The 20,878-nt window shown below is 53.9% G+C and overlaps 2 protein-coding genes across 20 annotated transcripts in view; one reads left to right on the top strand and one right to left on the bottom strand.

Moving 5' to 3' along the window:
* LOC122383571 (active breakpoint cluster region-related protein-like) overlaps positions 1-8,344 on the top strand; it is a 76,208-nt gene extending 67,864 nt beyond the window's left edge. Inside the window, exons 8-16 of the mRNA XM_043370121.1 lie at positions 523-645; positions 1,002-1,202; positions 2,437-2,622; positions 3,444-3,636; positions 4,786-4,982; positions 5,277-5,443; positions 5,727-5,866; positions 6,163-6,403; positions 7,181-8,344. Coding sequence (XP_043226056.1) covers positions 523-645; positions 1,002-1,202; positions 2,437-2,622; positions 3,444-3,636; positions 4,786-4,982; positions 5,277-5,443; positions 5,727-5,866; positions 6,163-6,403; positions 7,181-7,409 — 1,677 coding nt within the window. The 3' untranslated portion in view covers positions 7,410-8,344. The remainder of the gene's footprint in view (positions 1-522; positions 646-1,001; positions 1,203-2,436; positions 2,623-3,443; positions 3,637-4,785; positions 4,983-5,276; positions 5,444-5,726; positions 5,867-6,162; positions 6,404-7,180) is intronic.
* A 1,078-nt stretch (positions 8,345-9,422) lies between these two features.
* Positions 9,423-20,852, bottom strand: LOC122383568 (DNA-binding protein Ewg-like). 19 transcript variants are annotated; one of them, XM_043370110.1, is made up of 11 exons: positions 20,723-20,852; positions 18,892-19,100; positions 18,284-18,408; positions 17,429-17,545; positions 16,931-17,126; positions 15,045-15,157; positions 13,806-14,018; positions 13,322-13,465; positions 12,577-12,712; positions 12,085-12,191; positions 9,423-10,314 (listed from the first exon to the last, which is right to left on the bottom strand). In XM_043370110.1, exons 2-11 carry the CDS (start codon positions 19,067-19,069, stop codon positions 10,219-10,221), a joined length of 1,425 nt encoding a protein of 474 aa, XP_043226045.1. In that variant the 5' UTR covers positions 19,070-19,100; positions 20,723-20,852; the 3' UTR covers positions 9,423-10,218. The 19 variants fall into 19 exon arrangements, with proteins under 19 accessions (XP_043226045.1, XP_043226043.1, XP_043226051.1 ...); XM_043370108.1 differs by lacking the exon at positions 15,045-15,157 and adding an exon at positions 14,785-14,897 and having other exon boundaries at positions 20,723-20,849; XM_043370116.1 differs by lacking the exon at positions 15,045-15,157 and adding an exon at positions 14,785-14,897 and having other exon boundaries at positions 12,577-12,694; positions 20,723-20,849.
* Between the last annotated feature and the right edge of the window lie 26 nt (positions 20,853-20,878).

The following is a 20,878-nucleotide window of genomic DNA, read 5'->3' as shown; positions in this document are numbered from 1 at the left end:
CGAGGTCGTTTTAGTGGTATGGTTGGCAGTCAGGCCTCTTCTGAGTATCCTAGTCCACCTTGCTAACTCTTTCGGTCTCCTACCACGTCATATGTCGGTCACGTACCTGAGTGAGGTACCGTATGTTGACCGGACGTGCCTGCTGCCGTCCGTCAACACAACTACTGAGTGACAGCTCGTGTCAGCTCGTGTCAGCTTTTGTAGTTGCCCTGTGTGGGTCTGTGCAGCCCGGTGGCTTGTGTCAGCCCGTGTCCCTCCGTAGCCGAGCTATAGTGACTATAGTTCCTAGTCCGATAGTGAGCTATGTCGGACTAGGAATCCGCTATGTGCTGATTTCTGTTGTTTCCCGACCTGCCCACCACCTAATGAAGCCTCTGTAATGCCTCAGCGCGTCTCTGCGCTGACACCCGCACTAATACTTCCCCCTCCCTCCCCTCCCTCCGCGGGCGAGGTCGGACTAGCGGTCAGGAGGGAGAACCGAGAGGAGCCCGCAGTGTGACCGACCGCTCTGTGTCGTTTCAGCGTGCTGACAGGATGCAGCGACACGTGGTCAAAAACTCCTTCATCGTCGAGCTGGTGGATAATCACAGGAAGCTGCGACACCTGTTTCTGTTCAATGATGTCATAGTGTGCGCGAAGTATAAGGTGAGTCATACGCGGTAATAGTGGCTTATCGGTAGGTTTGATGATAATGCGTCAACAGAGTGGAATGTGGATAGCCAACGTTCATGGTTTAGGTGCTATTCGCTAGTCACATATCTGTAGTTGCTTTTGAGATTTTTTTCATGAATGAGCTCCGGTTTTTTTTTTTGCAAAGACACAACCTATAACACAATCAGTACCACTACCCAACCCTGTCAGTTACTACTTCTGTTCATCTAAACTGTGATCGCAAGCATGCACTGAACGCAATGCGACACACTGCTCTACAGTACTGTTCTTAGACTCACCCGCATAGCTTTAGAGTTTTACCCTCACTTCTCATCCCCTATCCCTTCCAGGCGTCGGGCCGGGGCGACAAATTCACATTCGAAGTCAAGTGGCTGATCCCGCTGGCGGAAATAGTGTGCAGCTGTGACGACCTTCCGGCCGACCCGCGCGCCGACCCGGCCGGCAACTCCAGCCTTGTGACGCTGAAGTCACAGGCCAGCACCGTGAGGGACCAGATCCGGGCACAGGAGCGCTACTACGGCCTCCAGGGGGTGAGTGAGCGGGCGTGCTGACCGGGCGGTGGGGAAAGACGAGCCTGGGCTGGTACTGTGACACGTGAGCAGCGTGTACCACTATGCAAAAGCGTGTACCGGCGAGTGCAAGCGTGTACCAGCTGGCGCAGAAGGTGTAGTGGGTAGTGCAACTGAATTGTGATCTTAGAATGGTTATAGTTAGGTCAATGCATGTGGTAAGATCAAGGATACGGCTGGTCCTTATCAAATGAGATTGCTATGCTTGTAATGCGTATGTGGCGATTCCTGTAAGACCGTAGACTGATGAATCACGGGTGTATTTATAGCTCTTCGTGTGATCCGTATATGTTGTGGTGCAGCTTGTCGAAAGTCACCTCCTCCCTGACCCTGATTGGCGGCGAATTTCATGAGCTGAGTCACGTGTTGTGTCGCACCAAACTGGTTTGCGGAGACAGTGCTGCCTCGCGTGACTGTTCAAGGTTCGACTTTACATACGGTCATCGTCTGCAAGTCAACAGCATGTTATCTGAGAACCATTTGCCTATCGAGCATCGGCTGCCCGCCAATGTAGGTCGTAAAGCTGCATTTGCAAATAGGTTATCGGATAGCAGCATTGCAGTATTTTTCACAGACTTCAGACTAGTTTGCTGGCCTGTTGGCGCTGATCTCACGATGCAAAATGAAACCAGTTCACGTATAGATGAGTGCACTAAGAGGACACTTTTATCGGAAATGTACTTAGTCTGAAATCTTAGTCATCGTCTTTCTGATGTGGTCCACTCCTTGTAACGGTTTGTGGCTAGAGAAGCATATGTCTGTAGCGGTTCACATTCAGCCTGGATAGATGATGTTGCGCTGTGCAGTCCATTCATAATGTGAGACCGGCATTAGACCAATGGCATTTCCTGGCCATCCAGTTCCGATTTTAATTATCATGTCTTTCGGCTCACTCATGGGATCAGAGCGCAGCGTTGCTATGCATGAAATGCGTTTGAATGTATCTGAATGTGTCTCTAACCACGCCCCGCTCATGATGTTTATTAGATAACTGTGGGAAGAACTGAATGTTGTCAGTTCTTGGCAGTAACAATTTCTTAGGAAAAGAGTTGTCCTTCTACATTACTGTTTGGTATCTCTGCCGCACTCTCAGCTGCTGCTGAAGCTGAGTCACCTACTTCTTCTCCACCTCGGTTCATTCAGTTGACAAGAATCATTTCCTTGACACTCCACCCTCTGATCTCGGTTCCCTCAGAAGCGGTCCGACCAGAAGACGGAGAAGCAGCGGAAGAAGCTGGCAGAGCTGGAGTCGCAGCTGGTGACGGCCTCGCCGAACCTGCCGTTCCGCGTCTACAGCAGGAACGGCAAGCAGAACGCGCTCTTCTTCCTCTCCTCGGACTTTGACCGCACCCAGTGGCAGGAGGCCATCCACGTCCTGCAGGTATGGAATAGGGAGAGAGGGAGAAAGAGAGAGAGAGAGAGAGAGAGAGAGAGAGAGAGAGAGAGAGAGAGAGAGAGAGAGGGAGGGAGGGAAGGGAGCCACGCTCTCTAGAGTACCAACTTGAACCGTGTGGACTCACTGACACGAAGCTTTGGGCACTAGCACAAAAGCTCTGCTTGTTCACCGTTGTAGTTACTCGAAGGCTGTCATAACCCAGTGGCCGCCATTTTTTACTGACATTTACGGATCCAGCTACCGTTGTGCCATTCGATCTATTGGTCAAAAACGGTAATAGTCTCGCTCAGTTTTGTGTCTGTGCGGCGGTGCTAGGTCTGGCCTCGGTATAATGTCTGACACTGAGTGTCCCTAATTGGCCGCCGTAAATACTTGGTGGGGCCCCGCGGCGGGTTTCTATTCTCGGTGTGGCCATCGTTACCTGGAATTAATGGTCCGAGCTGTGAGAGAGCCGAGTGGTCGACTCGTTAGCAGGTGTGGTGTTAAGGGAGAGGCGACGATGGTTGGGGGCGAGGGGAGTGTTTTGCTGGTGCGGTGGGGTTAATGAGGTAGATGCGGTTGTCTGTCTCGGCTAATGATGTTTGTCCTTGTAATGTAAATGAGAATTACCTTTCAGAATCGAGACCATTTATTGTCATTTTGCTCCCCTGTTGTATGTTATATAATACTGTTTATGTATTTATAACGTCATATTCTCCCCAAAAAATGTCCCAAATTACCACCGTTACACACTCCGCCGTTATGCTGTCCCCCTTATGACGTCACGGCCTCCCACCTCTGACGTCACGCGGTATCTCCGTTCACAGACGAACACTCCGCCGAGTCTGCAGGCGCAGCCAGTGTCGTTTGACGAGGTTCAGTCGTGGATCACGACATGCAGGAAGGACCTGCAGACCAACATGGGCTCGTACCTGATGCGAACCGGGAGGGATGAATCCCTTCTGGTGGGCGATCTGCACATCAAGGTGCAGCAGCTGAGCGGGCTCGCGGAGGAGGCAGGTCAGTGATCTGGGAGGACTGGTCAGGTGCGGTAGACGAAGAAATCGGTGAAAGTCGGGTCCGATCACCCTGATAACATGGTAATATTGACTGTTAAGTCAGGTAACTAGTAGCGGCAGCGCGCTGAGTTGATGGTGTTAGTTGGGCTGCAAACGCATATATTGTGACCCTTTTAAAGGGACCCTCCCACCTTCAAAAAAGTTTAGGAATTGGCATGAAAGTGATGTCGCTCGGTTCAGAAAGAGCGAAAACGAATATCTACCAAATTTCACCGAAAAATATTCACCGGTTTTCAAGATATTAGACTTTTACTTTTGTTTACTTTTTTGGGATCTCCGCTGTTTCTAGCGACTTTATTTTAGAAGTGCGGCGTTTGCGGCAGATGTTGCGCGCAAATAGCATATACCACCGCGTGCTACAAAACGTTTTAGTCAAACATTTAAAAATCGCTAGATATTTCCGCTGACGTCACACATTCAGAGGGGTATTCCTAAGCATTAGCCCCTCTGAATCAAAATGCTGCAATTTTGAAGTTCAATATTTCCGATTTAAGGCATTTCTCGATGTTGTGAGTGCCGAAACCGGTAATTGTGAGCCAGGGACCCCATTTTGGCTATCTCAACTCAAATCTAATGTTAAGGTGGGAGGGTCCCTTTAATACTCGCGGCTCGTATGAGGTGGACGTATATAAAAATGGTAGCGCGGTCGAGCTCACTTCCAGGCTAGGTATACTATCTAACCGTGCAAATAGCGATTGTCACGGTATTATAACTGAACACCTCCGGTTTAACTACAACACTAACAAATGCTGCAACGGAAATCATTGTTTCATTGTTCTGAAAATCCGGACATTCTTCTCTTAACCTTGACTGGGCATTGTGCACAATCGCTTCCATTCACGTATTCTGAGCACGGTTTTGCCGGAACAAGTGCGCCTTTAAAAATATCACTGATGTTCGCTGTGATGTCATGTTATGCAAACGACCATTATGCATTCACGCGAACACGTTTTCGACAAACGATACCATTGTTATGGTATCCATCACGTCATGATTGTCACCAAATATGTATCATAATACAAGCCCACCGCACGCTCCCTGCTACTCGGCTTAGCTCATCCCATAACTTTCCTGCTCCGCCTTTTTTCAGATATGTTCATCTGCTTCGAGATCGACTCGTACGGCCACTTCTTCCGCAAGGCCAAGACGAAGCCGATGCGCGGCATAGCACCGCAGTGGAACGAGGACTTTATTCTGGAGCTGGATGGATCTCACAGCCTGCGGATTCTCTGCTACGAAAACTGCCCGAGGGACGGACCCGTTCTGCGAGGGAGATCCCGAACAGAGGTGAGAGGGAGAGAGAGGGAGAGAGGGAGGGAGGGAAGGAGAGAGAGAGAGAGAGAGAGAGAGAGAGAGAGAGAGAGAGAGAGAGAGAGAGAGAGAGAGAGAGAGAGAGAGAGAGAGAGAGAGAGAGAGAGAGAGAGAGAGAGTCGTGCCGTGACCTCGAGTTAGCTCGAGTTACATTGCGTGGATTTGTAATGTCCTCTGCATGCTGTGCTTATCACCGACCCGTGTCAATTTGTCTCTCCAGGCTTTCTCACTTCGATTCCCACCTCTGACGACTATTCTTTACATCCGCAGCTGAGCCGGACCTGGCTGACGACCAGTATGCAGGAGCGGACCATCAGTCTGGAGGGCCTCAGCCTCACCGTCTCCGTCAAATACGCCTCCTACGAGATGACCAAGCGGCGGCCGCCGGCTGGGAAGAGCAACCGGCTCTTCGGCAGCAAAATCCAGGACGTGTGCAGGTGAGACGCTTCATCCCTCTGCGGCTCGTCACCTCAGGCGTGCTTTTCTTTAGTGTTGCTATTCACACGTGTAGGGTATGTATGCTTTATTGGAGCACGTTAATCAACTTCCATTCGATCTTGTGTATATTCTTTGACCTGTGGTAGGATGATACCTATCCCTCAAGACTCCGTCCAGCTCCACTTCACCGTGTCACCTAACCCCTCACCACAGACGAGGGGCCGCTCGGTGTGGCTCTGTACTCTCTACCCTCCCTGTAACTCTCTCACCCCTCGCCCGCAGACGGGAGGACCGCTCTGTGCCGTTCATCATCACCAGCTGTCTGCGGGAGGTGGAGCGGCGCGGCACCAACGAAACGGGCGTCTATCGGGTCTCCGGGTCGGCCACCGACATCAACCGGCTCAAAAAGCTGTATGAGACCAGTGAGTGTCCACTGCGGCTAGTGATGAATCAGGTGACTCATTGACATTTCAAGAGATCAGCTGTGTCTGCCTTCATTACTTCAGAACACAGACTGCTACAAGCGTGATGTATCCCGATAAAAAGCCTGAGATTGAACGAAACACTTTTTTCTTGTAGGTATTCTTGTCGAATACGGATCAAATACATGTATTCTCAAAAAGCAGCTTTCACGATCACGTTCCTTGTAATTATACGTGTTTCACGCTATGTATGTACCTTGAAGGTCCCTAACGTTTCTTCTGTTTGTGTCCTGCAGACATCTACGAGGCCGAGCAGCTGATCAAAGAGGTGGACATCCACTCGGTGACCGGACTGCTGAAGCTCTACCTGCGCGAGCTCCCAGAGGCGCTCTTCACCGACGGGCTCTACGGCATGTTTTTCGACGCGTTCAGCAGCCCGGACCTGCCTCTGCGCCGGCGGCGGCTGCTGCAGCTGTTCTCGCAGCTGCCGCAGCTTAACCAGAGCATCATTGTCTACCTGATTGAGCACCTCATCAAGTGAGTGCGGAAAAGACAGCCTTTGTTTGGGGTGGAGATTGGAGTGAATGAAACGGTTTCAACCCTATGGACATAACGTCGAGATGTTTTGTAGAATGATGTATGTAATGAGGTAAATTTTTAGGAGAGGGATGAAGCCCTGTCTCGCTAACCTTTCCGTGTTATGAGGCTTGAGAGTGAGGAGTCCTCACTCTCAAGCCTCATAACTAAACTCCTCTCAGACCAGGTTAACACGCTTCCCTTTCGTCGCCCACACTCTGATTATCCCCCCCCCCTCCCCTCTCCTCCCTGGTCCCATGACCGCCACTATCGGCGACTGGCTCGTTATCGCAGTCGGACTGGCGCCAGCACCGGCGCCGCCGGACGGAACACAACAGCCCTGACCTTGGCCGTCGGCGCTGCGTCCGGCGAGTGAAATCGCCGGAACAAACTCCCGGCCCCCTTCGTGTGGGCCGTGGGAGCGGGGTAGTGTTGCGAGCAGTATCAATGGGGTGCGGTGTGGGAGCGATTGGCTGGGACCTGCTATTGAATGCGGAGTGCACACCACACACTGCACATTTTTGGCAAAAAGCGAAAAGGAGCCATTTAGTCGTTCATTAGGGGAGAAGGGAGCTGGTTATGTCTGAGTCAGCTCCCTGGAGCGGTTACATAGCATGGTTTATACTGAAAGCTAGCGAAGCGAGGTGGCATATCGACTTTTGTCATTTTTTTCCAAACATTGCCAGCTCGTTTGTCCCCTATCTTTTATCTGTCACTGACCGACCGTTCCTTCTGCAGGGTGAACAAGGCCGAGGTGTTCAACAAGATGTCCCTGCACAACCTGGCCACGGTGTTCGGTCCAACTCTGCTGCGGCCGGGTCCGCAGGCCGACTCTGCCGTCCAGCCGGACCTCCTGGCTGCCGGCACGGTGGACGTCATGGCTCAGGCCGGCATCCTCTACTTCTTCCTGCAGCGCCGCAGTAACGGCGAGCCCATCCAAGTGGGGGTGGATGGAGCAGACAGCTGACTGCAGCCGGAGCAGGACAGAGGGTGGGAGGGACGGGGAGAGGGTGGGAGCGCGCCAGGGACCAACACCGGCCGCCAGAGGGCCCGGCAAATGTGAAACTGCGAGTGAAAACGGCCCGAGAGTATTTTGAATGGACGAGTGTGTGTGTGATGATGCCAATTGAAGAAAATGTCGCAATTTGAGCTGAGGGTTGAACCAAGAGTCGATTGGAGTACCGTATCTGTTGCGCTGGTGTCTGTAGTGTATAGATGGCTCGTGTCGAGCGCTGCTCCGATCACGCAAACAGCGGCCCAGCGATCGACGTCACCTGGCGCTTCCTCTGCGGCTGGCCAGCCGGCTTCCCGAGTGTTTATTTTCTACGTTTGTGTTTGCAATGTGACTCTCCCGCTGGGATTCGCTGGGGTCTGTCGAGGAGCTCCTGGGGCCCTGGTAGGGGGAGCACGGGCCGTGCGTCCCTCCGGGGGGATTCTTGGCGTACTCCGTGCTGCCGGAGCTGGGTCTAAGACGGGACCACGCGGGCAGGGGTGGGCCAGCGAACAACGAGGGCGGACTGCCGCCGCCGGCCGGCCGGCCTGCTCGGTCGGATTGGTTTAAGCGTTTAAACTAGTCACCGCTTGTGATGGGGGTCACCAAGATGTCGGCCCGCATAATGTGTATCAATTGCATTTGTTACCCGTGTGCCAAGTGTATACCGATCAGTGTGTACTGTGCTCTGTGCGGTTCGTGAGTACAGTGTGAACTGTGTTCTACGTGGCTTGAGCTCAGAAAGCCCGAGAGGAGCCGTGTTGCGTCTCTCCTCGTTTTACATACGAATTGCGATGATGAAGAATAGGTTGTGTATTTCGAACAGGATTCGTTTGAAAGTGCTTCTGTGCGCATTGTTGTGCATACGTTAGCCATGCTACGGTTATCCGCAAATAAACCTTTGCATGGCACTGTTATTTTTTCGTGGAATGAAAAGAAACCAAAGGCACTTTTCTGTTGCACCAACGTAGCTTGTTAGCTTTGTGAGCAGACGCCCACACATTGCTTTTAAGGGGGAGGGGGTGACATTCGGCTTCTTTGCCAATGTCCCAGATGGAAAGGGCTCTCAGCGCTGTTAAATTTTGCTCCGTCCGAGCTTTTGTTTATAAATGCTATGAAATGACAAACACTGATTTACGTTCAAGGTCTCTGCGTAGAGACCCTCAAAAACGGTGAGGGGCTCCAGGATATGGAGACCCATGAATCGAGGGGACAGGAGCTACTGTGAGAACCTTCAAGAGGCCAGCGTAGGGGCCTCAAATTTCAGGGTGAGGACTGTCACTGTTAAGCAGATGTTGAGCCCAGGAGCCTGCTTGTCAGCTCAGATAACCCTGCATAAGGGGCGGGTCTTAAGAGCTTAGGTGGGGTCCTCCGAGGCCCCTTTGACCCTATAAGATGGTATTGAGCACTAGGAATCTGCGCGATGCCACCAAAGGCCGGCTTGGGGCCCCTAAGAGCCGGTGTAGGTTCCCAATTTCCTGGGTGGGGCCTTCTGATGTCGGCGAGGGGCCTTAAGATGTCGACGAGGGAACCCCAGGAGCAGGTTGGTGCATCGTGTAGCCGGCGTGGGGGCCCAGGAGTCCGCATGGGACCCTCTGTTATCTGTGGGTCCCTCAGAGACCGCCGCGAGGGTTGCCAGAGGCCGTCGTGAGGACCTTCAGAAGCCAGGGTGGGCCACTGGTGCCGGCGAGGGGCCCTTAGCGATCAACGAGTGGGCTCCAACAACAGACAATAGACATGGTGCATCGAGAAGCCTGAGTGGAGAGGGCCCAAGAAACTGTGGGCCCCAGGAGCATGCATGGGCCAAGATAGATCTGCGTGGGTCCGCAGAGGTCATCGCGAGGGGCCTCAAAAGCCGGCATGTCCCTCAAGCTTCTTGTTGCACGGACCCGTCTGCCCCATCCCCACCCCTTTCCGTGTGCGTCTTGGCTGCGAGATAAGTTCGCAGGAGCTCCCAACCCTGTGCAACTCATTCCCTCACAGTCACACTAGAACGTCCACATATATTCGTTAATTCAAAGCACTCCTAGTTTAAGTACAACGGCAATATATGGCCAAGCTGTTTTGGGAGCCGTCACAACTGCCCGACAGTCAACAAAACCGCCGTGAGGGGTCTGGCCGGTCCCGGGCAGACGTCCTGTCCCCTGGCGGCGACACTGACATCAATACAGCGCCGCCGCCCTCCGTTCGGCACATTGCACACGAAAAGCTACTCACCTAGCACGACCTAACACGGAAAGCTGGGAGGGTCGCCGGCCGACTGACCGTCGCCAGCGGTCTGCACAGTACAAATGGATGACGGCGACCACGCAGCGATGCCACGTCGAGCGTTGAACACAGATGACTGTTGAAGGATGGGTGCGCGAGCGACCGTGAGAAGATGACGTGTGACGTCGGACGCACAGTAACGCCTCAGAGTGGCGTCAATGAGCGTAGAGAACGAGATGAGATTGGCCTCGGCGGCGCCGGGGGGCCGGGCAGCCGCCGGTGCCGGCACACAGTAAACGCACACATGCATAGACACGATAGCGCGCGGATCCGCCACGCACGCCAAATGACCCGAGAATGACACGATTAAGAATCTCGAAGTGACGCGCGACGACGCGTTGAACAGTCAACACTTCTGTCATGAACGTTGTCTTGGGGCCACCGCCACCACCGCCGCCGCCGCCGCCGTTTGACGTCGATGAGATGTAATGCCCAGTGTGGCGGCCGGGCTGAGTGGGGCGGCGCCTGGATTTCTACTCTACAGCAGGTAACAAACGGAGTCCTAGAGTGGCCGGCCTCAATCGCCGCTGGGTGCTGACTTGACTACGACCGGCTTCACGTCCTGGGAGCACGCCTCCTCCGCCACGTGGACCGGGGAGCACCCGGAGGACACCTGCCGGCGAACGGAGAGACGTTAGTTTTACGAGCTGCACGCTGGGGGCAGACAGGAGTGATGAGCTGGGACTAGCAGGTTTAATAGCAGGACTAAGAGCAGGACTAGCAGGTTTAATGGGACATGAGACACCAGTCAGAGACTTCAGCAGTCATTAGAGAGCAATCCCCCGCGCCAATTACACATGATAAGCGGCGATTAGATGATAGTTCTGGTAAATTGTGTCCTGCAACAGTTTTAGCTTCTAACATCAACACCTGAACTTCTTTCCACATATCTTCGGCGACCTACATGCAGTGTGAAGAATAATTACAAAATGCACATTCGGTGAAACACTCTGGGGCCGGGCGTCGCCGGCATTTTCAAACATTTAGGAAGGGCTTCGTCAAGTGCTTGCATAAAATGAATCAACACCGAAGATTTTACGAAAACAGCCTGTAGCGACGAACTGTGAAAAGTAGACGAATTCTGAACATAAAACATTGAAGAACAAAACACGATGAAAGTGCAAATAAGATACAGGCAGTACAGCTGAATGCGAAACGCGTAAACTCAGACATGAGAAATGATGGTTTGATTACGATGGCTTGCGCAGCATCGTACACAAGAGTATGACAAAACGAAGTAAACAATATGCTGTAAACAAAACGGTGATCAACCAATAAATCAACACCATACAATATGACGAAACGGACAAACGTGAAACAACCATGCATGACGAAGTTGCCGCCACTTCTGAACATCTGAAGCTTTCCTGAAAAATGAAAACACCAGCCTCTGCGGCATGCCTGGACTGCGACCACTACCTTGCCGCAAACCACAGCAGCCATCACAGCTCGACATCGAAAGCATGCAGTGGCGGCGTGAGCCGGGCGGGCGGGCGGCCGCAGCGGTGCCAGGGGCGGGGGCGGCAGACAGGCAGCTCACTGCCGCCTGACCTGACTGATCTCGTCGATTTCATCCGACTCGGCGATCATTTCGACCGTGATGGGCTCGGCATCGCCCTCCTCGGCCTCGGCCGTCTCAGAGGTCTCGTCTGACTCCAGTTTTGGTAGGTGCACCACTGGATGCACCACCTAGCAGCGGTGGTGGTGGGCGGTAGCGGAGGGCTGGTTAGTCCCATCCCTCTGGTACCCGAGGGTGCAGGAGAGAGGGTCGGACCGGCCGCGCACGGGTCACCCAAGGCCATCACCGAGACACTAACACACGGCAGCGAGGAAACGGAAGAGACTGGCCACACTGCTCATTATAGTTGATTAGGCATCAAATTTCTGAAAATTGTTCCCTAATTCACCTGGGTGAGGCGGCACGCTGACTAGTGACCAGCCATTTTTATCTTCCACCAAGAGAGCATATAGCCAGTTTCTCAGTGTTTCATTGCCTCCCAAACAAAACCACCACAAACATAAGGAAAAAGTTAACAACCCAAAGCACCAACGGCAGCAACCGGCTTCTGGTTAGTGTAGGAAACGCCACCGTGCGGTGTGCTACCCCACAAACACACACCCGCAAAAGCCAGCGTTCCACTGGAACTGGCACTGGTTCTGTTAGTGAAGGCAGACGTTCCATGGTAACTAATGCACGTCCCATTAGAAGACACACGCGTCCCGTTAGTAAACAAGCAACAGGTTAGTAAACAATAAACATAACACCAGAACCCACCACTACTATCAGCCGCGCAGTTTTCATCACCGGACTCTGGCTGGTAGCCTGTCAAGTAAAGGACCGGGTCAGGTCAGGTCAGGGTGGCGGGTCGGCGAGCCGTCCTACCTGCAGAGTCTGGCCGTCGGCGCTCTGAACGTGTTGTACGTTGGCCACCACCGTGTGGTACATGGACGAGCTGATCGGGATCGTCACCATGTTGCCCGCCGAGAACGCTGCCAAAGGGGAAACATGAGGGGTCAGCAAGCACACGGGCAAACGACTAGCTGGTCTGTGAAAACAAACAGGCAAGTCTCGAAAAGGAATACCCACGCATTTCCGTAAAGACGCAGCCAACGAAGCAACGATCATGCTACTAATGAACTGAAGCATGTTGACGGGAAATGGCTCTAGTACACAATCAGACATAGGCCAGTAAAATTGGCTTCACTTATTCCACACCCAACCAAACCTGCACCCTGCAACAACCACCAAACGAGCTTCACTGTCCCTCACACGTCCACTCCTACGTCCCGTCGTCCACCACACCCTTCGTCATCCACACGCTTCCGTGTCCCCTCCCTTCACTCCATCCCCATCCATCCGTACCACTCCTCTCACCTGCGTCATCTCCGACACCGTTGAGTACCAGATGTCCCTCGGCATTGATGGTAGCCTCGGTGACAGAGCTCAGGTCGATGTTCATCGTCTGGCCACCGTCTCCGTCCAGGCCGTCCGCCTGAAGCATAGACGAAGGCTAGACACGGCCCGCGCAGCCGGTCAGGGTCAGGTCGGGGTGGGGTCAGACGTGGACACGGGAGTGTGACCCGCAGTTGCGGTACAGGTGACGCACTGATGCCGGGTAATCTGTGAAGGAAATGCGCTAAAAACCAAAACACTCAAATAAAGCGTCGTCTTATGATGACTTCCTCCTGGAGATCAGAGCGAAAGTTTGGTGGGGGCCTACGAATACATTGTTGCACACAACACATTTTAATCGACCTTGACAACAGTATCTGGTCATTGGGCGGCTGGTGGCGGTCTGACGTGAATTTCAAACGATGGTTAGCGAGGCGTCTGCTCGACGAAAGTTCGAAGACAACAGCCGAGGATTACATGACGAAGCATCTGGTATTCTACGGACTGGCCAACAGTCATCTCATGTGGGACTAGCTGCAGCCAACTACACTCTAGCTTTCAACATATAATTCTCTCTATATTCTAGCCATTCTGTAGTCTAGTTCTAGCAGCACCAACTAAACCACCTCACTACCGTCCCCTACCCCTACCTCCCCAAAATCGAGTCATACGACCCAAGATAACTATTATGCCAGCAAGACAGCGCCGCTGGCAGCTGTTCCCTCACCGTGGTGACGCCCTGCACGTGCGCCTGTGTTCCGTCTGGCAGTGTGATGACAGGGTTGTTGGGGTCCACGTGGATGATGCTGACGGTGCCGTCGGGGTTGCTGATGGTCTGTACCACCGTATGGGAGTACTGGGAGGGCACGTTCTGCGGCAGACAGGTCAGCGAGCGAGTTGATAGTGTGGTCAGCGGGAGAGGTGGTGGTCGCAGCGACTGGCGGATGTCCTTCTGGGACAGCAATCAAAGGCAGGTTAGATACATGACAGTGGTTGGCATGAGAGAGCGTCTAGATAAGCTTATGTCAACACAGGATAGACAACTCGGCGGTTATTAGATAGAACTCTACCAATCGGCAATATTCATCGACAGAAGCAAGCGCTTGCGAGGTTCTTCCCCAGAACAGCAGGACGTAGTGGCTGACTACACTACTGCAAACTTTCATCACTACTCACTACTCCTATTACTGAACTACAGCTGCGCCACTCACCAGTCCCTGCAGGTTGAGTTTGGGCGGCGCGGTGCGTATGACGCCTCCCGGCGCGCCGCCTCCCCCTCCTCCCGCACTGCCGCCGGTGCCGCTGCCACTCCCCGGCAGTGATTTGACCTCGTCATCGTCAGAGAAGGCCGGCAGCAAGTCGTCCCGGCCGTGGTACCGGTAGCAGTTGATGACGATCTGCCGCAGCGCGTGCGTCCACGACACCTGGTGTCCGCAGAGACGGGGTGGCGCTGGGTCAGCGGTGGCAGGGCTGAGAGCTGGGAGAGGGAGCGAAACAGGGGAGGAGAGGAGGGGAGATGAGAGATGAGAGGAGAGGAGAGGAGAGGAGAGGAGAGGAGAGGAGAGGAGAGGAGAGGAGAGGAGAGGAGAGGAGAGAAGAGGAGAGGAGAGCAGAGGAGAGGAGAGCAGAGCAGAGGAGAGCAGAGGAAAGGAAAGGAGAGAAGAGGCGAGAAGAGGTAAGCAGAGGACAGGGAAAAGGGAAAGTGATAAAGAGTGGAGGACACTGATCAAGAAGATGGAGAGGGAGATGTCATTACCTACGATGGACTGCTAAAGGGATTACACGGACAGAAAATCAAAACAGAAGGGAGATTTGAAGCAGAGGTAAAGAGTGGTCACGTAAAGGGGAACACATAAACTGGAATAACACCAATTATTGTACCAAACCGATGAGGGCTTACTCTCTCTTTGGCCCGAAGTTGGCACGTTTAACGGATTAATTGAGTGAAGGACAATCAAAGCGACATCACATTAAGGCGGACATATATAATGGCGTTGCAGTAGAGTTAATGAGGCCGGCTGAACTGAATGCAGAACTATGTAAATGTAACGGTAACCGCTGCATGCCGGTAGAACGATAAACATCACGCTAAGTGCACGTCACAACAACCAGACTAGTCAAAGGCAAACGGCAACGCTAAAACCAACAAAGCGCGGCGCAAAACCAAAGAAACAAAAAAGGGGTGCGTACTTTGGCCTTATCCTCCTCGTTGCGGTTGTCCATTCTGACATTAGCCCACGGCACGCCTTTGGGCCACCAGTCGGGACGCGCCGACAGCTTGCCCCAGCCGGGCTTACCCTTGCCTAATGGGAACACATGCAAACGTAAGCCAATAAGTACAGAGAACGACACAGAGCCATGCGCGGTGCGCCGCCCCGGTCGGGGCCGGTGGGCCGGTCGTCCGGCCGGGGCGGGTGAGTGAGTGATGCCGCCTCCCGCCGGCCCGTCACCTTCTGCTTCTGTTCGTCAGTGCGCGCGTCCATGCGCACATTGGCCCAGGGCACGTCCTTGGGCCACCAGGGCGGCCGCGTGGCGTCCTTACCCCAGCCGGGCTTGCCGCGGCCTGGGGGTGAGCGGCGGCGGCCGCCGTGAGCCCGAGACAACACGACACGACATGGTGCTAACAGAGGAACATCCTTCGGAAAGGTGGGATAATACGTCGCAAACAACCAGCACGGCATAGCATAACAAGCCACAGCCACGGCACAGCTGCTCAGTGCATGTACCATACGAGAGACGTGACTGAAGGGTATGGCACAGCACAGCCTGCAGGGCACGGCACGAATGGACTGACGTCACGGTGGATACTAGGCACAAATGATGGAAAAGTGTGTCTTCTGCGACATTAGGAACGATACGGCCGGGACGCATATCTCGGACACGCGCTGTATGATACCAGGCACCAGACACTGCACAGACGCGTACAAATAGAGCACGATATCAGATATGGTCCTCAGTCTATGCACACGACAGTGCAGTCCCCCAAACAGAGCGTAGAGCCAGGCACACCAGTAAAGACGCGCACAACAGCTGGTGCACGGCATTACACACAGCCTCTCCCCACCCGCACTGCATAATACAGGACACAGAACCAGATACACTGGAGCTGCACCGTTCACCACCCCTACATCACCAACGCATTCCCACGCAGGACACAGTGAATTTGGTAACGAAAAAGGGCTTTAATGGAGCAGCCAAAGTGTGAACAATCTTCAGACCACGAACCACGAACGTGGGAAAGCGAACAAGGTACTGACTGCATGGCCCAGACTGGGGCCAACGGCTGTCGGACGCAACATCCATCCATGAAAACTGGCCTCCCCTTACGTAAAATACACCAACACATTTTTGATTAGACAGCAGACAAGCGACGGCAGCGGTTTTCCTGTAGCGTTACCCACACAGACTAAACCTGGCACCCCTCCTTCGCCACACGCACGTCGGGGACCCAGGGCAACGAGGGCTCAGCCGTGCACGCAACTGGCTCTCCCCCCCCCCCCCCTCCGTTTAGCGGGATCGTTACGTTAAAACACCCACTTCCCCTCTCCCCTCCCCCCGAATACGATCGACATATTCAATACCACAATTACCCTAATTCCCCGGCCCTGTAACATGTAGCACGATCAATATCCACGCACGTCGCACACTAACTAAATCCGCGTCCCGACCACATGCCGGCCCTGCCCGTACCGGCCTCCCTGTCCCCTTCCACTCGTCCGACTACGGCATTTTGTAACATATTCCGCGAGTCATGCACGGCACGAGTTATAGAGCCAATCAGTGTTTCTATCTTGTCAACACAGAGCAGGCCCGGCAAGCTTACACAATACACGGGGCAGGGTACGGTGAGAATAGAAACAGGCCTGCCATCATTGGCAGTCGTCTGGCACGGAATATATAGTCTGTCGTAGACTATATATTCCGTGCGTCTGGTCAGAGACTCAAAAGTCACCATCAACAAAGCGTCAGTACGAAAAGTACTTCGTTTCAATTACGGTAAGTGGTGATGGAAATATGTAGAGCTTAATTCGCTAAAACACCTCTCAACACACAGGGTGCGCACTGATAAGGTTTGAAATCAAACACAGCTTTTTTCTTGTTTTTGAATGGCCAATAGGTGGCTACATAAGTAAAGATAGTGAATCTGCCTATGAGATGCAATGACTTGAAGTTCGATTTATACAACCGAATCAACAAAACCTATTCGAACACTGAGTTGAGCAACACCATACCTTGTCTGGACTGAGGGTAAAAATTTAACTTAACTGCAGCTGATCTATTTCACAGCACAGGGGGGGGGGGGGGGGTGGCATCTCCACATCCAGTGTCGACCTACCTGTCGAATACTTTAGCATGAGTGGTATGAACGCCCTCAGTTGTGCCTGGGTCATCTTTTCGACCGGCGTGGGGATGCCATCGATGACGAGAGGAGGCAGCTCGTGCCGCGACGGGTCGTCCTGGACGGGCGGCGGCGCGTGCCTCGACAGCGCCGCCTCCAGCTCCTGCATTACCGGTACACGCAGCGCGCGCATCTGAAAGGGGACGGAGAGGGGGAGGAGATCAGCCTGGTGGGAGAGAGGGGACCAGAAACACAGGCAGTTCTTCACTAGATCTTTAACTCTGATCAGATGTTGTTCGTCGGATCTATCCAGTAGTTAAGTGCGCATATGCTTATTGATTAACAGTAGCTCATGTTATCAGATGATATTTACGCTTAGATTCGCAGCTTCAGTAGATTTAACAGAGGGCGCCAACAAGCCCACAGCCGAGCTGCTTCACGCATATCGCTCGCCGTAATTCAATTCCGCCACTTCCCCAGTGACCAGTCACTCACCACATCTTCCAGCGGTTTGGCACCGAACACCTTGTAGCTGTTGTTGGGTTTTCCGGGCGTGACAAACATGACCACTGCCTGCTGGCCGACCCGTGTCGTGTACTCGTCGATCGTTTGCTGCGGCACGACGGGCGGTCAGCGGTCAGGGGGAGGCACGACGAGAGGTCATTGGTAGGGGGTCGGGGGGGGGGGCACGACGGAAGGGGGTCAACAAAGATCGGAAAGGGGATACGGCGAGCGATCACCGGTCAGGGGGGGGGGCATGACGAGAGGTCTTTGATAGAGGGTCGACGGGGGGGGGGGGGCACGACGGAGAGGTCAACAATCGGGGAGAGGGGTCACGGCGAGCGGTCACCGGTCGGGGGGAGGCACGATGGACGGTCACTGATAGGGGAGCGAAGGAGCGTCCAAGGGGACACAGTGGTGATTGGCGACGAAAGTGCGGCGGTTGGGTCAGGGACATTAGGTCAGACGGTACATGGCAATCGAACACAGGGCTGAATAGTTGTTCACAAGCATCGGACTCGTGCCCATTCGTGATTTCCAACAGATTGAGGAAAAGTGAGAGAAGCTCTACGAAAAAAAAAAATACAGTCGAAGTTCAGGTGTTGCAAATTTAACTTTTTGACGGCAAACGCCACTTCAGCCTCCACCAGTCGATAAGTAAGGGTTTATGGAGCCTTCAGCGCAAAGCGCCGTTTCTATTTTTCACATACAGTTGTCCGACTACCACACTACGATAAACAATATCGTCCTTGACAGAGAATTAAAACAGCATTCGAGCATTTGTAATAACATAAAAATGCCTACATCAAAAACGTCGCACTAAACTGCATCATCAGGTAACCAGCCCACCTTCAATTTTCGAATCAGCCGCGTCTGCTGTCGTTTTCGTATTGACGGATTAGTCTCGAAGGCGTGCGGCCGTTTCCGTTTTTTCGCCGACGCGATGGCGGCGGCTGCGGCCACCCCGACGGGGCCTGCGGCAGGGCGGGGCGGGGCGGGGCGGGGTATGTTATTGGCCGTGAGCCAGAGCGCGGAGGAGTCGCAACCGGATACCAGCCGGCCGCCGGGGGACGGGTCTCGCGACTTCCTGCCGCTCGGAGAGGGTCACTGCGGGGCAGCGCCGGAGGCACCCGAGGCGGCAGAGGGTGACCTTGAATCGGACACCAGTCACTCAGAGGATGTCACAGCTGTTGTCGGGGCGTCCGAGCGAGCCAGGCCGGGGCCTGCGCGGCGCAGAATCTCTGACAGGGGCACGCGTCCAGTGCACATTGCACATTATACCTATACCACTTCACAGCTCCGACAGCAGTGCAGCATCGTCGGCTTACATCAATCCCCCCCCCCCCCACACACACACACACCGATCAGCCGTCAACGCACACGTGCGCATCTGCACGACACAGTTGGCGGCTGGCCAGCGGGGATGATCCACCCCTCCCCCCTCCCACGAGCCCCACCTGCGGCGGCCAGCTGCGCCGTGACCTCGTCCTGGGTCATGCCCGAGGTCATCAGGCCGTCGTCGTCGTCGTACGATCCTGCCGATGAGAGCATGTCGTCGTCGTCGTCCTCGGAATCCATCCTGATGTCCTGGTGAATCGTCTCGGCAGCAATGTTCAGCGGGTTGTCAGAGTTCATGGCGATGCGCGGCCCGCCGCACGCCGCCGATCTGAAACGGTCAGAGCGATACAGTTAGACTGGACGATTCAAATTGTACACTGACTTGTCCTCCAAGCGGGCACATGCGGTCAGACGAGTTGTAATGTTGGACAAAGGGCTTATCTGACACCCCACGTGATGACATAAGATACCCTCAGACGTCATGTACCGGAGAGGGCTCACTGAGCGGCACACGCGCGCACACAGCTCACCCACTCCAGACCGCCGCACACAAGTGAAACGGATCTCCGCAGCTGGCTGAGAACTCCTCCCCCCCCCCCCCCCCGAGCAGTCAGTCCAACAACACCGATGGGGGTACGCGCCGACTGATACCCCCTTCCCTCCCCCCGCCCAGCCGTGGTGTGGAACCGTCGTGCGGCCGACCTAGAGAAATGCCCCTCTCCTCAACAGCCAGTCGGGCGTCACACGACCCCCCCCCCACACACACACACACACAAGGTCCAGCATGTTCCAGAACCGTCATCTGATCTGATCCATGCCGACAGAGGTCAGCCTGGAACCCTTCCCCCACCACACAAACATACATTTGTCCGATCCGAAGACCGAAGAATGTGTTCCGATCCGAGCAGACTGAGACGGTCAAACCGAATCACCGGAGCTAAGCCATCCGACGGTACCTACGACTCAAGTTCCAAATGTCCCAAATCTCTAATCTTTTAAATAAAACTAGGCTCCGCTCCGGTTCTCTGCACCAAATGACAACAAAAACGAGTGACGTGAGCTCCATACGAACTGATCCGCTATCCCCCCCCCCCCCCCAAATGCACTATTTTTACCCTCCCAAATACTACGAGTACCGCATCTTATGGTTGGAACTTCTCATCGACCCGTTACCATAGTAACGAGAACGGCCCACGATTGGTGGCGGAGATGTCTGGAAAATCAATAATTCCAGCCAGTTTCCTTCACCGTGCGTTCAACCGTCGTAAACCATATGCTAAAATTGTGTCCTGAACATAAATGGATTATATGCATCGAAACCCTCGTCAAATGTTGGATGAACTCCGATCACATCTTAAGACCATCAGGAATTGCCCAAAGAGCTCTACGTCCACATCGTATCTCCGCCGACTGCGGCGGACAACAAAACCGGGGACGAGATTCGTCGCCCTCCCAACCCCGAAGGGCATCGGGGCCCACTGGTCAGCAGGCCGCCCCCGACGGCGCCCCCGGATCGGGCACGGTTCCTCACATGCGTAGTACGATTTGCCGAGGAACGCAGGCCCAGCGAATTTTGGCTGTGTACGGCTGCGTGTGCACCTGCGTCCCGTCCTCATTTTGGTTCAGTTGGTGACCGACAGTCGCCCAGTGATCACTGTGACTTTGGTGGCAAAAGTAGCTCACTTTGACTTAATAACGCAGCAGTGCCCATTTGAAAACTTGTGCAACCACTCTGAGCAAGAAGATGTCCCGAAATTCCATAAAAATCGGTTCCGGGCGCGCGGACGCCATCAATCGCCCGAGGCGTTATGGCGGCCTGACACCATTTTTACTGAGTCTGCGCAGTAGAGTTCAGCAGAAGGCTTTACAAAAGCGACCACCGTGCGGAACGAAGACATCCAGGTATGGGCCCATACTGTATGCTATTCCAGTAACAACTATTCTACTTACCAACTTAATAGCTCCAGGCAGCCCCAGCACGTTTTCACCACTCGGTACCAAACTCCCAACGCAAATAAAGGCAATTGTCGACCGTGTTTTATCTGCTGCCATCTATCGGGATTCCGAATAACTGAGTGATACAGCAAAGAATCTAAAATATTGCTT

The sequence above is a fragment of the Amphibalanus amphitrite genome, unplaced genomic scaffold (assembly GCF_019059575.1).
Source record: "Amphibalanus amphitrite isolate SeventyFive unplaced genomic scaffold, NRLGWU_Aamphi_draft 000167F_arrow, whole genome shotgun sequence".
NCBI classification, from domain to species: domain Eukaryota; kingdom Metazoa; phylum Arthropoda; class Thecostraca; order Balanomorpha; family Balanidae; genus Amphibalanus; species Amphibalanus amphitrite.
This window is presented reverse-complemented; position numbering and strand designations above follow the sequence as displayed.